Source organism: Labrus bergylta, chromosome 10, assembly GCF_963930695.1.
Source record: "Labrus bergylta chromosome 10, fLabBer1.1, whole genome shotgun sequence".
Lineage (NCBI taxonomy): Eukaryota > Metazoa > Chordata > Actinopteri > Labriformes > Labridae > Labrus > Labrus bergylta.
The window spans coordinates 25329997-25343196 of NC_089204.1; the positions used below are offsets into that span (position 1 = coordinate 25329997).

Sequence of the window (13200 nt, forward strand, 5' to 3'; positions counted from 1 at the left end):
TGTATCACAAATTAGCTTCCTTGATGACCTAAAAGTTACTTTAGTGTGAATGTACTGACACCTCTCCACCACTTGGGGGCTCCCTGATTTTTTTTCAATGTAATAATCAGATTCCACCACAGCAGGGAACTGGGTGTTAAGGACTTCAGTAAGGGTTTTAACCTCCAGGATTATATCTTCATGTTTAAATATTAAACGATTCTGCAAAAATGAGTTGAGTCTTTCAGGTTTCATTAACGGACTTCACTCAGATAGATCAAACTGACACCTGTAGGAAGTGATCATGGAGAGACAGGCAGAGCGAAGCAATGAAGCAGGCTCATAAAGCTGCTGGAGTAATTAAGATTAGAGCTGTTTTCACTGGTTTTGTCAGGCACCAGACACCCAGGCTGGCTCGAGAGAGAGAGAGAGAGGCCGGATGAGGAGGACGGGAGAGAGACGCTTGGCTAATCTCTGGTATCATGCCCATGGGCAGAGGGAAACAATGGGGGAGAAAAGTGTGATGAGGAGGGGTAACACAGGGATGATTAGGGTGAGGGGAACATGTGAGCAGGCAGTGAGAGTTTGAGTAGAGGGTGAGGGGTCCGAGGTCAGGTTTGAGGTTGTGTTGACAGGAGATGTGGAAACGTCTGTAAAGCTTCACAGACCGAATGAAAACATGAGACTGTATTGTTTCTGTAATATTAGATCTACAGTCTCATATGGCAATCAGTCTGAATCACTTAAAGAGCTCCGCCCTCTGGCATTTACTGACAATCACCATTAAACTCATAATCGCCGATAATTGTCAGCAGTGATCCTTTCGCTACGCAAAGCCAATTATTATCATAAGCAATGAGGTTTTTATAAGGCTGTTTTTGTGTCATCATGAGGGTCAAACACGTCAAATAAACACAAACATACAGCCCGAGGCGGCCATGTTGGCACGGCTCAGTTAACATGCTCAGTGTACATTGGTTCAAACATACATGTGATTTAATTAAGATTTATTCAGACTTCTTCTCTCTTGCAGTAATTAAATCACACGATGTGGGTGGTCAAAAGTTGTTTTTTGTATCTTTTACAGTAACCTTTGTCTCGGTGATATTATGTATGTTTGTATATTTATTTGTTCATTTCGGGACACATGCATTGAACACTGAATTCATGTGTAAAATTCAAAGTATATGCCATGCATACAGGTTTCTAGCCGTGGCTATTTTGCATCCCCTGTCCCTGGCTAGAGGCTTTTAGTTTAAAGGCATTGTGACACAGGAGGTTGCCAAAGTTGTCCATTTAACACATTATTTTTCAATCAAGAGCTCCTGTTGTCCACAATATCACACTGAGCTGACTTACCCTGCATGATAGATCTGCTCCTATCTGTGTGTGAGTGTGTCCGAATGGGCACAAGATGCTAAATTTAAAAACCGGGCCCAAGTCCACATGGTCAGGATGCACTGGGTACTTCCTAAAGTAGAAATGCATACTTGGTGTTACAGTAATTACGAGGTGTATCGCAGTGATCAAACCCAAGTAGTAATCCAGCCTAATTGCATTATGTAGAAACAGCAGCACTTTCTAAACATCGACATATATTGACATTTAACGGGAGCGGCATAGTAAGAGCTCTTTTCTGTGTGTGTGTGTGTGTGTGTGTGTGTGTGTGTGTGTGTGTGTGTGTGTGTGTGTGTGTGTGTGTGTCACAGAGAACTGTGCAGGAGGGGCAGAGCGAGCAGCTACTGCACATGGTATAAAACTCTCAGCTCGTGTGTGTGAATCTGAGATCAGCACAGCATTTATTTGAGAGGACCTGCAGCTGGACGCTGATTAAGGCCGAACACGATGAAAATCATCTGATTCCAGTCACCAGCAGGGCAATCGGCGCACCTCTAGCTTTAAGCAGCCAGTCCACAGGGAAAGTTCCTGCATTGGAAACACTGCTTAAAATGCTCACAGTGACTTTGATAACATGGTGATGTTACGCTTATTACTGTTATCATCCTAGTTTGGCTGTTAACACGCTTACACTTGCTAATAACCATTAAAACATCAACCATCAAAAAAAGTAGTCTGCAGATATTTGGTAAAAAGCCAGAAAGTTTTTAAATTTTGACTTGGTTAAAAAAAACAGGCGATGAAAGTTGCCTTATTTAGGAACTTACCTCAAAAACAAAGTTCAAACAAATATAACTCATAACGATATATAAATATATCTCATTACTAATCCAACATCTGCAGCCTCACTCATACACACTTAACGCTGTACATGCTCTTTATAAATGCCACAAATACCCTGAATTCTAAGCCGGAAACAAGTAGAACCAGAACACAGCAGTGCCTTTGTTAGAGATTTAGGGAGATTTACGTTGCTTACTTTGGCCTCTACAAAAGTTAGTGTGTGTGTGCATGTGTGTGTGTGTGTGTGTGTGTGTGTGTGTGTGTGCGTGTAGGTGTGTGTGACTCTGACTGCTTGTTCCTGGAGGCCTCTGTTGTGCCTGAACAAGCTTACACCTCAGCTAAACGATTATGTGGGCTTATATTAACGCCTGTGGAAGTGTGTCAAAGGGTCTCTGTCGGCCCCTTGTGCCACTTTAGTCCCATATCGAAATGCATTGTTCAACTTTTGCAAAGTGAGAGAGTCATTCTTGCACTACAGTGATCAGCAAACTAAGTGGAATTGGTATATATTTCTATATACTGTACGACATGCATTCCTGTGGTTTCTCACTCAAACTGCAGCCTGTATCATGACCCCTCGTTCTCACTGAAACCGCGTTCTGATAAAATGATGCCAAACTGGAAGCTGCACGTGTGACTTTGACCTTCAAAATACAGTTTGAGTGAAGGTTTTATTCCACAGAAATACCCAACTCCTCACATCAAGATGGAATCACAAAACGAAGTTGGTTGGGAAGAAAAGTCCTGCTGATTTTGAGTATTTGTGATTACAGTTAATGCAGGTATGTGAGTGAGAGAGTGAGATTTGTATTAAATCTCCTCTGATAATCTTTAACCAGCTCTAAAGACAAATGACCTGGAACTGCACAGTTTCACCTTGACATACAGGGCGGATTGAGAAGCCAGCTGAAAGTGGTACTCTGTGTGTGTGTGTTTGTGTGTGTGTGTGTGTGTGTGTGTGTGTGTGTGTGTGTGTGTGTGTGTGTGTGTGTGTTTTCTGTGTGTATGTGTAACACTGATTAGCAGTTAATGCCGCGTTTGGGGCATTGAGTCACAAACCTTTCTGAAGTAAACCGGTCCAGTCTTTCAGCCTCTCCACATCATGGCACTCATGGATTTTCAGACTTTGGCTTTTTCCTCCAACAATCATCCATCCAGCAGACATGTAACCGTGCATCTTGAATGCTGTTTTCGTATCTACTAGGTCACAATCTATTTCTGATAGTTGTGTTGCAGCGTGAAGGTTACATCTTTAAACAGTGACGAGGGAAAGTGTTCGAGGTCATGGGGAAGTTGGAGAGCGTCTGTTGGATTGTTGTGGAGTTTTCCTGCAGGATTCTTGGTGTTTCTACAGCAACAGGTAGGAAATAAGCACAAACAAAAACAAAAGAATGCAAAAATTAAAATAAAATGTGCATCACAAATTGTTTCAGCATGAGTGGGATTTGGTTTAATGGATAAACAGGCAGATGCAGAACAGACTCCCTCTGTTAAGTTCTGCAGACAGAGAATAAAACAAATCCAAAAAATACCAAACAGGACTTGAAATTCAACTTAAGTTTTGGAAGGAGTTTTATTTATGAACTAAACTGTTATGAAGTGTTGCAACCTGTTGTTTTAAAGCTGATTTATGCCTCTTTGTCTGTGATGAATTAGCTTTTGTCACCCGGGATCTGTAATTTTTTTAAGCTGTCATGCAGGGGAAGGGTTATCCAGCTGGTCTTTTTTTAAATACTTCACAAACCCAAGATGTTGAAAGGTCAGATTATGATGCGTGCCAACTGTATATCCGACCTGGAAGAACATAAAATCATATCTTTTCTGCTAAATAATATATATCATAAGCATTACCTCGCCAGTGTTGTCCCTCCTCCTGTCTTTTCCTTGCGCACACAGGGACACATCGCACGCAGCTCTCTTCTCCACATTAAATCACAACTGGGGGGGATTGCTCTCTTGTTGTAGCCTGTTTTAAAAAAATATGGGACCCCCCCCCCCCCCCTCCACTTTAATTCAAACAGCTGCAGACACTGAACATTTACCCAGAGACATGTGCCTCACATCACATCAAAACCGAGTCTGTGCATCCAGCTGGGTTGCTGAGCTTATGTGAGCACAAGCTGTGGTACGTTCACACTTACAGGAGCTTTAAGTGCATTGTGTTCTATACATGTGTGTGTGTGTGTGTGTGTGTTTATGGGATGTCTACGTGTGCGTCTGTCTGCATGTCTGCGTCGGCCTGTCTGCCTCTGTGTGTGTTCTGCACACAGACCAACATGCTGCGAGGCACGAGCATGTATATGTTAAGATCCAGTCGGTCTATATGCAGCGTTAATTCCTCTCACACTCCATAAACTACCAGAAATCTTTAACCTACACTCTCCTTGATTTCCCTCTGGTCTAGATTTTTATCTTTGAGCTTCTTCTAAGCAGGACAGAAAAATGGCTTCCATGTGTTTAAGTGGCAATCACCACTTCACCATGTTTACCTCTTTTATACATCACAGGTTAATAAAACAGGCTTTTCTTTACATTTGAGAGACTTTGTTGTCATCTCTTTTTCTATTGTTCCATCCGGGGTTGCATGTGTGCTATCAGCACTTACTTTAAATCTGCCTACCGTCCTACTTTCTAGTAGCAGCTTGTTTGCTTAGCTTAAAAACTAAAAAAATAGAGAAGATGAGCTCGACTGGATCTGTCCGACATCATACAAGATGACGATTTTTCAGTGATATTTATGGTCTTGGTCTTGTCCTGGTCTCGCCCTGCCTTTCTCTTGGTCTTAATTCCGTCTCGATCCCTAAATGTCTCGGCCTTGTCTCAGTCTCGGGGCCCTCCCGTCTTGGTTATGTCTTGGTCTGGGTTAGTCCGGTCTTGACACTAACTCTCGCTGAAAATGCTGATTGTCCAGAAGCAGAAAGGTCACCTCTTTCTGATGACCTGAATTGAATTTTTAGTTCAATTGATTTACTGATTGCTGTCGTGGTATGGAACGTTTTAACTAATATCAAAATGCTTGTTGATTTAATGTAACCACTAGCTTTAATTGAATAAAACCACTTAATACATCTCTGTCATTTGTCCTGTCTTCACCCATCACAGAGTGGTCAGAGGTGAAGGGCAGAAGGGATTCAGTAAATGCAGATCTTGTAGAAAAACATGAATAAATCAGCGTGTCCTCTTTGCAGCTGTGCAGCTCTGTGCCTTCATTACATAAAATACATTAAGATAAAAGAATAAAAACAATATTGTCCTATGTGATTAATTAAGTCTAAAGGAAGCTCTACCAATAAACCTTGACGTCAAGTGACCTCTTCATCCATAAACTACTAAGGCTTCTAAAAAGGAAATGTTGCTGCTCTGGAAGTTAGAAATAGAAAGTATTTTCTGTAGGGCTGGACAAAAATCATATTTCAATATTTTTTTTTAGTTACATGATGATACACGACATACATGGCAGAATTTTCTTTCTTTGAAAGGAAGAACAAAAACAAAGTCACTTCTAATGCCAAATGTCACACAGGCACTTTTGTAAACAGCCTGCTGCACAATGTCACCATGGTAATGAAAAATGACTTGAAAATACACTCCCTGTAAAATAAAATAAGATAAAATGATTTTTAAATAATGTCACAGAGCTTTGTATTTTGTTATTTAGGCGGTTTTTGACTTTCACTCAGACATTGAGAGTTGAAATAGGTGATCTTGCGGCTCTACTGAAGAAACATATGATGTTATTTTACAGCAACATAAACTATATCGATATAAATAATATTGTCTTACCTTATATCTTGTTTGGAAATATATTGATATATTGTAAAAACTTGATATATTTCCCAGCCCTATTTTATTGTATTATACAAAGTACAATAAAGTTAAGATGTGCTACCTCTTTAGTGCACGACGTTCAGGCATCCTCGTTCACACATCAAGACATGCTTTCAATTAACAAAGGTATATTTGGCCATTTTGCCTTCTTTGGATAGGAGAGCTGAAGAGAGACAGGAAATGTTGAGATGCAGCGATGGGCCGAGGTCGGATTCAAACCCACGGCTGCTGTGATGAGGACTATAGCCTCTGTACAGTGGGTGTGTGACATAACGGCTAGGCTATCCAGCGCCCCAGCTTTCAAGTAATAAAAAGATGTAGATATTGCACAGCTTAAAACACAGTGCATAGCAGATCAGAGTATATTGAGTAACATGCAGACATATAAACTGTATATTGTGCTGAATGAAAAGATACTTCACTGTGTGTGTCTGTGTGTGTCTGTGATTTGTTACATGTCCACTTAATTAATTTTACCAGCCTGCCAGCAGTGATACCATAATTACATACATGAGAAAGCCATTACTAAAATGTTGTAAAGATGATGGAAACAATTACAGCCATTAAAGTGTTCCTCTGACATCTTCATATAGCGTGTGTCACCAGTTCAGTACTCTTCCCCGGAGTGCGGGTGACTTCGGGTCAGCTCCAGTCACTTTTTGAAGCATGATGAGAGGACGATGGTTTCCAGCCAGGACTTAAATTAGTCACGCACAACTGCCTCAAACATCAGAGCTACGACCAAAGCAAGAATTTAATAACGACATCCTTTAAAGCAATCAGACCAGGTCACAGGAATAAGATGCAACACAAGATTTTAAAAGGTTAAACTCAATCACCAAAGTTTAGATCAGTGTAACTTCTTCTGGAAATACCTGCCTTCAAATAACATTATAAAAATGAACCAAGTCTGACACCTGGTGGACGATCTGCTCACTGTTCTCTCCCAGAGTAAAGAAAGGTAACTTATTTTTGTTTGTTTGTTTGTCAGTGCTGTGTGCTGTAGGAGTGGAAACCCTGCAAGTAGGAGAATTCAGCAGCCTCGGCATCTACTTACTGTAAGTGTGATTATAATCTGACTCTGATTTGAAGTTATGTCTTTAGTCAATGTCTATGAGTCTGAATCTTTATCCTTGGGTAATATTTTTATCTGTGGATTTAAGTGTCTTTTTTTGTTTACTTTTTTTCAGATTTTAATTCCTTGATTCCTAACATTTTATAAAAAGCCACCGTCTTTCATTCATAAAATCTGGTTTGGTATTTAAACAAGGAAGGAAGTAGTACATTTGTTGTGAAGCCTTGATAACCATGGAAACAATAAATTATACCAAACAACTCACTATAGTTAAAAACTAAATGCTCACTATGATGCCATTTAAATCACAAAAAAATAAACCAAGAAAAATACTGAAGTAAAATGTTCCCCTTTAAGGATGCACTCCAGTCTGTGGGAAAAAGGTCCTAAGCAATGCATTTCTAATAATAACAATACTAATTATAATACAAAAAGGAAAATAAAGATATCCAAAAAGAATCAACCTCACTAGTCCTAATATTAAGGCTCTTTAAGTCTGGACTTGAGAGTTCCCCTTAAATGAGCTCAATAGTTACTGTCATCCAAATCACAGATCTCCTTTTCCTTCTCATGTGGAGGAGGACATATCATAAACAGGAGCTTCTCCCAGAGCTCCTCTGGCCTCTTCACCCAGAAAAAAAATCTCCACAAACATTTCTCCCTCTGGCTTTGTTCCCCAGGCGACGCCCCCTGCACACCTGTGTCTCCCTGGCTGATGCAGCTCACCTGAACAGTCTGACTGCAAACTAAACATGACATCACACAGACACATGGTTGACATGGACAGAAACAGCTGAGCCTTTCTCAAAACACTCCCTACTCCCTCTCCTTACACACTTCCACTCAGTTTGCGTGTCCTGGTGAAAGGCCACATTGATTTCTGTCCCAAACCTCTGAGGGAGGAGTGAGAGTGGGTTGTTAAACCCTAAAATCAAAAATGTTTTCATCATAATCAGGATCTAGTTAACAATTTTCTAGTCTTGAAAACGGTATGTGGTTTTGTTGACTGTGAAGTGTTTTATACGGAGACTAACAGAAACTATAATTATCTTATAAACAGCAGATTGAAACCACAAGATGTTAAACCACCAAATATGTCATTTTTTAAAATTGTATTGTGGAGGCATTTTAAAGAGTCTGCCTTAACTTAAAAACATGGACAGTGTCTGTGGAAGTGAACAGAGTTCAACCCAAAGCTTGCTGCTGTTTTCATCTCCTCCACCTCAACAAATGGTGCTGCATTCAGCTGTGGGTGTGTCACCAGACGTAGTAAACGTCCTGCCCGAGTGTGAATGTGGAGGGAGCAGTTTGAGAAAGGCCCAACAAGTGGGACAAGAAACCCTGCAAGGATTTATTCATAATGAAACCACCTTTATTTCAAAATCATTTGTCGGGGCGCCGGGAGCGTAGTGGTTATAGCGTGCACCCTGTGTATGGAGGCTGTGGTCATCCAGGCTAGCGGCCGGGTTTGAACCCGACCTGTGGCTCCTTTCCCGCATGTCATTCCCCAAACTTTCTCTCGCCCATTGCTGACTCTATTATCCATTGTCCTAGCTCCTAAAAAAAAGTCTATGATAAATAATTTGTTATCGCCTCTCTAAACATTGTGACCATGTCACATTGTTGTATTTCTTCAGTCTTTCAAAATTGTATTTACTGTTGTGAATTTTGGTCTTGTGGTTATTCTTTTTGGCCCTCTGTACAACATAACCACTAGGATATCCACAACCCCTTGTGTTCATAGTCATATACCTTCTGTTTACTCCTATATGAATTAGGCTAAATGTATGTAAGGAGCTCAAGGTTTGTACACTTGAGTTGAGTATTACAGACTCTCCTGTTTGGATTTAAATCACAAAAGCATTCCTGACTGCAACCTACTTAAAAGTAAACCCGAGCCACAAACAAACCTCTTTGGATGTGATATGGTAAGGAATGTGTAACGCACTAAAGTAGGAGATGTGAGGAGATGTCTGGAAGGAGTCGGAGAGATGGAGCGAGGTGCAGAGGGCAAAGAGGAGACGACTCCTTCACTCCTTCCTCTTATCATCTCATGAGGCTCACATCCAAACTCCCACAGAGCGACAGGAAAAACATTTCCCAGAGGAGACCCAGAGATGTGTGACTGTTTATTCTGAGAGTTCACACAAATTCAGATGAACGCTACACTCACAAACACACAAAACAGAAACGCACAACTCAGAGATAACTCTCCAGAGAGCGCAGTCCTCTGGTATTTTTTTCTGGATCACCGGATGAGATGGTTGTCAGATTATATAAACGGAGGGGGCATCTACTGCAGCAACAACCGGGCAAAGAAAAAACCCTTGAGTTATTTCTATTCTACCCACATTTTTCACATTAAGGGATTTCAACCTTCACCCACAGCCCTTAATAAAATACACAGAAGCTGACATATTTACACAAAGTTACAGAATTTAGAAACAGACTTTATCACTTTCAACTGACTCTGAACTTGTTTCTCCTCCAGCGTGTCGTCTGTTGGCATCATGTTGTTTGAGCTGGCCTATTTCCTGGATACTCTTCTGTTCATGTGTTTGCCGTGAGTACACAACACTCGTCACAACATCTGCAGCATGAGTACATGGAGGGATGTTCACAAACAGAAGCTATAATTGTCGACGTTTGTTTTTAACAAACTGTGAACTTTGTCAGGTGCAAATCAGGTCCCAAACTTTGATCCAAAGATGGATTTGATTTGTATATACAGCCTTTGTAGCCTCTAGTTTTCAAAGTGAATGCAGATGTGCCTTTATTCTGCATTCTTTTTATTGGCCAGCAGGGGGCGCGTCACCACTGGATGCCAATTGTTTAAAACCAGATGAGCAAACGACTCCGCTTCTCAGTAGATTTATCAAGTCAGTAGTCAGTGTTCCTGATGGGTTTATGGACTCTATCAGTAGTACAAGTCTTCTTTATACAGAAAGATGTTTAAAAAAAATCAGTTTCATTTAGAGTATAGAGGACAATGCAGGGTGTTCATTAAGGTTTGATACCTGTGATTTAGGAAAGGCTAACTTAGCTGACTAATCAAGATAAGGACATCAAGATGAATATCCACCATGTTGTTCAAAAATGTTCACTTATGTTTCCAAAAACAACACAAAGGTCACATGTTGACCTTTAAAATGCAGAATTGAGGTTTCGAAGGACGGCTCACAAACCAAATTGTGACAACACGGCAATACAGCCACTTTCTTTTTACAATGACAAACATAAAACTCACATAGTTTAATCAAAAATTGCATTAAAAAGAGTCTTTTGCTTTTAAATTGCACAAAGGTGTGGGTGAAATATATTTTAAATTGAACCCTTGTTTTGTGATTTGGTGAAAGCATTTTTATGAATTCTTGTTTCTCCTCTCCAGCTGTCCTCCAGACTGGCAGATCTTTGTGCTGTGGGGGAAGATGGCTCACGTCGGAGGCTTCCATAAGTTCCTCTACTACTCCATAATGTCAGTGGTCTGTTTCCTGCACCCCGTGCTGGTGTGGCATGCCGTCATCCCAGGTGAAATAATGCCTTCTGGTCCAGTATTGATAACTATACAACAGATAGTTCAAACCAAGTCCAGTGGGGATTCTGGAGTCTGTTGGGCCCCGAGGCAAAAATGTACAAGGGGCCCCTCCAAACAGCGTTCGTCCCATAATCTGACATCAACACAATTCCCCCATATCCATTCAGTCATTTAGTATTATATGAGTGAGTGCTGTCAGATGGGGTCACTTAGGGGGTGTTTCCTACTGTCATTGCAAATTTTGCACCTTTTGAGACACTGCTTTGGTTTAAAGTTTGTCAGCCCTCGGGGCCCCATACTGGCCTGGGGACTATCATGTCAAAATGTCTTCTGTGTAAAAAGGTAAAAAGAGAATAGAAATAAAATAGTGTTTCTGATTGCAGGGACAATGCTTCTGGTGACGGCCTCTTTCAACTTCATTCTGAGCAAGAAAACGAAGAACAAGTGTGCCAAAAGGTCACAGGAGAATCACAGCGACCAAGTCCCGACCACCGTGTGTGTGACGGAGGGAGCAGCCACAGACGCAACCTCTTTCTCATTCTTCCACATGATGACGGGGAGGAAAGGAGGAGAACCTGCTCTCACGACCAGAGACCGCTGCCTCGGCCCGGCAGAGAGAGAAGAGAGCGCGCAGGCCATGCTGGAGCTGCAGCAGACGACGGCACCTAAAGACTCAGACAGAGAGAGGAGGAGGTGGAAGGAGAGGGGACTGGCGTGCTTCAGAGGGAGGGAGGAGCCGGTGGAGAGAGAGATGGAGGAGATGGACGGATACTGTGAGCCAGAGGCAGACACCACCTCAGACACTGCGCCTATGATTTCTGCCTGAACGTTTCTCGGCTTCTTACCAACGTCACATAAAGGAAAGTGTGTGTAATGTCCTCATACCACTCACTGGTGCTACTTCAGGGTGGACTTAAAGCTGAAAAGACATTTATAGAACATTTAACCAGACAAATTAAGACTTTTGATCATTTTTAAATGTGTTGAGAAATAAGGTTCTGTATCCTTTTATGTAATTGCACAACAAAAATATGAAGATTATTAGATTTTGGAAGTTAATTTTCTACTGATTTTTATATTTTTCTACTCCAAAAAGATCTATTTGTACAAAATAATTCAGAAAAATTAAAGCATTTGTGCCTACATGTGCATGCATGTGGTTGCTTTTAGTCAGATTGCCTGTTCTTTTTTTTTTTTTTAATCCAAAGCCGGCACTGATTGACAAGCAGACAGTGAATGCAGAGGACAATCCAATCCAGTTACGGCTGCATGCATTATTCATGAGGTGATAAATTAGATCAACTGTTTCACTCGTTCAGCGTCAGAGGAAATCAAATGTGTGGCTGAGAGAAGTAGGCATTGGAGCCTGTGCAGGTGCTTGTGTTAGCCACATTCAAGTCTCCTCTTTTGTGTGTTTGTCGTGTGAGAGCGGTGACCATGGAAACGAAGCTCGGGGAGGAGTGCTCATGTATTATGGTGATGAGAAAAGAAAGATCAGATCACCCACCATAGACCTACGTTTCAAGGGGAAAAGCACATCAAAAATGTAAAATATGCATAAATGATCTATTCATATTGTGCAATTACACATTGATAATGTTTATAAGGTGTTTTTTTAAGAGTCCAGCTCTTTAAATCACCTTAAAATTAGCATATTTGTCATAAGAAAAAACCCTGCATTTGCATTTGTTTTTCCTTTTTTTTCATCATGTGACCAAGAAAACACTTCTCCATACAGACAATCCTCTTTTGTTCATGTTGTAAATCAATACTGTTTTCTGTCAACACACACACACACACACACACACACACACACACACTGTATTCCTCATTCTTTTGTTCACTGAGCTGCAGATATAAAACTGTATGTAGCCCTAAGAGGCAATCTGTCTGCAGCATCAAAGCTAAAGAGAGAATCGATAGAAGCAGAGAGGCTCATTCATCAGAGGGCACCTCAGTGCGAGCCGGGGTCAGACAGCAGACACACACATAAATAGCCTTAAGGTTAAACAACTGGGTTATTCTCCATATAGTTGACACACATTACACTCCCGGAGGCGATGTGGTGTCGCCGGGAGTGTGAGTCCTCTGGAGTCCTCTGAAGATGTTCTGGTGTTTAATGGGGAGAACAGCGAGTCTTTGTCCACAGTTTTGTTGCTCATTGGGCCATAATCAGGAGCGTATTATCCTCTTCACAAAGATCTCTGGTCGATTAGCACAGTGACCGATTACAAACAAAAGACAGGAAAAGAACGTCAGTTGTTCCAGTCCACTTCCATAAATGTTCATATCCTCATCCTTCAGAATGAGCTGTTCTCTGTGGGGGGAAGTTGTTCAGCTGCTGGGACAACTTACTTCCTCTTTATGCAGGTTGAAAATCATAAATTCTATTCATATAGACAGACGGAGAGAGAGAGAGAGAGAGAGAGAGAGAGAGAGAGACTTCCTACAGTTTGTGTTTCCACCCTACAATAGTTTCCTAGATGGCAGGTCCAGGCTCAAAAACAGGATGGGGGGAGAAATCTTATCAGGTCGAATGGGCTTCTTCCTTTAGCGCTGAGCTGGAAAAAAACAGGATAGGTGCTAGAGAGGAGGCTGTGCT

The 13200-nt window shown here is 41.3% G+C and overlaps 1 protein-coding gene across 1 annotated transcript; it reads left to right on the plus strand.

Moving 5' to 3' along the window:
• Nucleotides 1-3177: 3177 nt before the first annotated feature.
• Nucleotides 3178-11614, plus strand: tmem72 (transmembrane protein 72). The gene is made up of 5 exons (XM_020642926.3): nt 3178-3520; nt 6980-7046; nt 9555-9626; nt 10452-10591; nt 10982-11614. The coding sequence occupies exons 1-5, from the start codon at nt 3445-3447 to the stop codon at nt 11422-11424; spliced, it is 798 nt and encodes a 265-aa protein (XP_020498582.3). The 5' UTR covers nt 3178-3444; the 3' UTR covers nt 11425-11614.
• The last annotated feature ends 1586 nt before the right edge of the window (nt 11615-13200 follow it).

What these genes read in the sequence shown, in the direction of transcription:
- tmem72 (XM_020642926.3), top strand. Translation starts at nt 3,445, where the DNA reads ATGGGGAAGTTGGAGAGCGTCTGTTGGATTGTTGTGGAGTTTTCCTGC. An exon ending in TGGTGTTTCTACAGCAACAG is followed by an intron (nt 3,521 to 6,979) that starts GTAGGAAATAAG and finishes TTTGTTTGTCAG; the next exon opens with TGCTGTGTGCTGTAGGAGTG. An exon ending in AGCCTCGGCATCTACTTACT is followed by an intron (nt 7,047 to 9,554) that starts GTAAGTGTGATT and finishes TTTCTCCTCCAG; the next exon opens with CGTGTCGTCTGTTGGCATCA.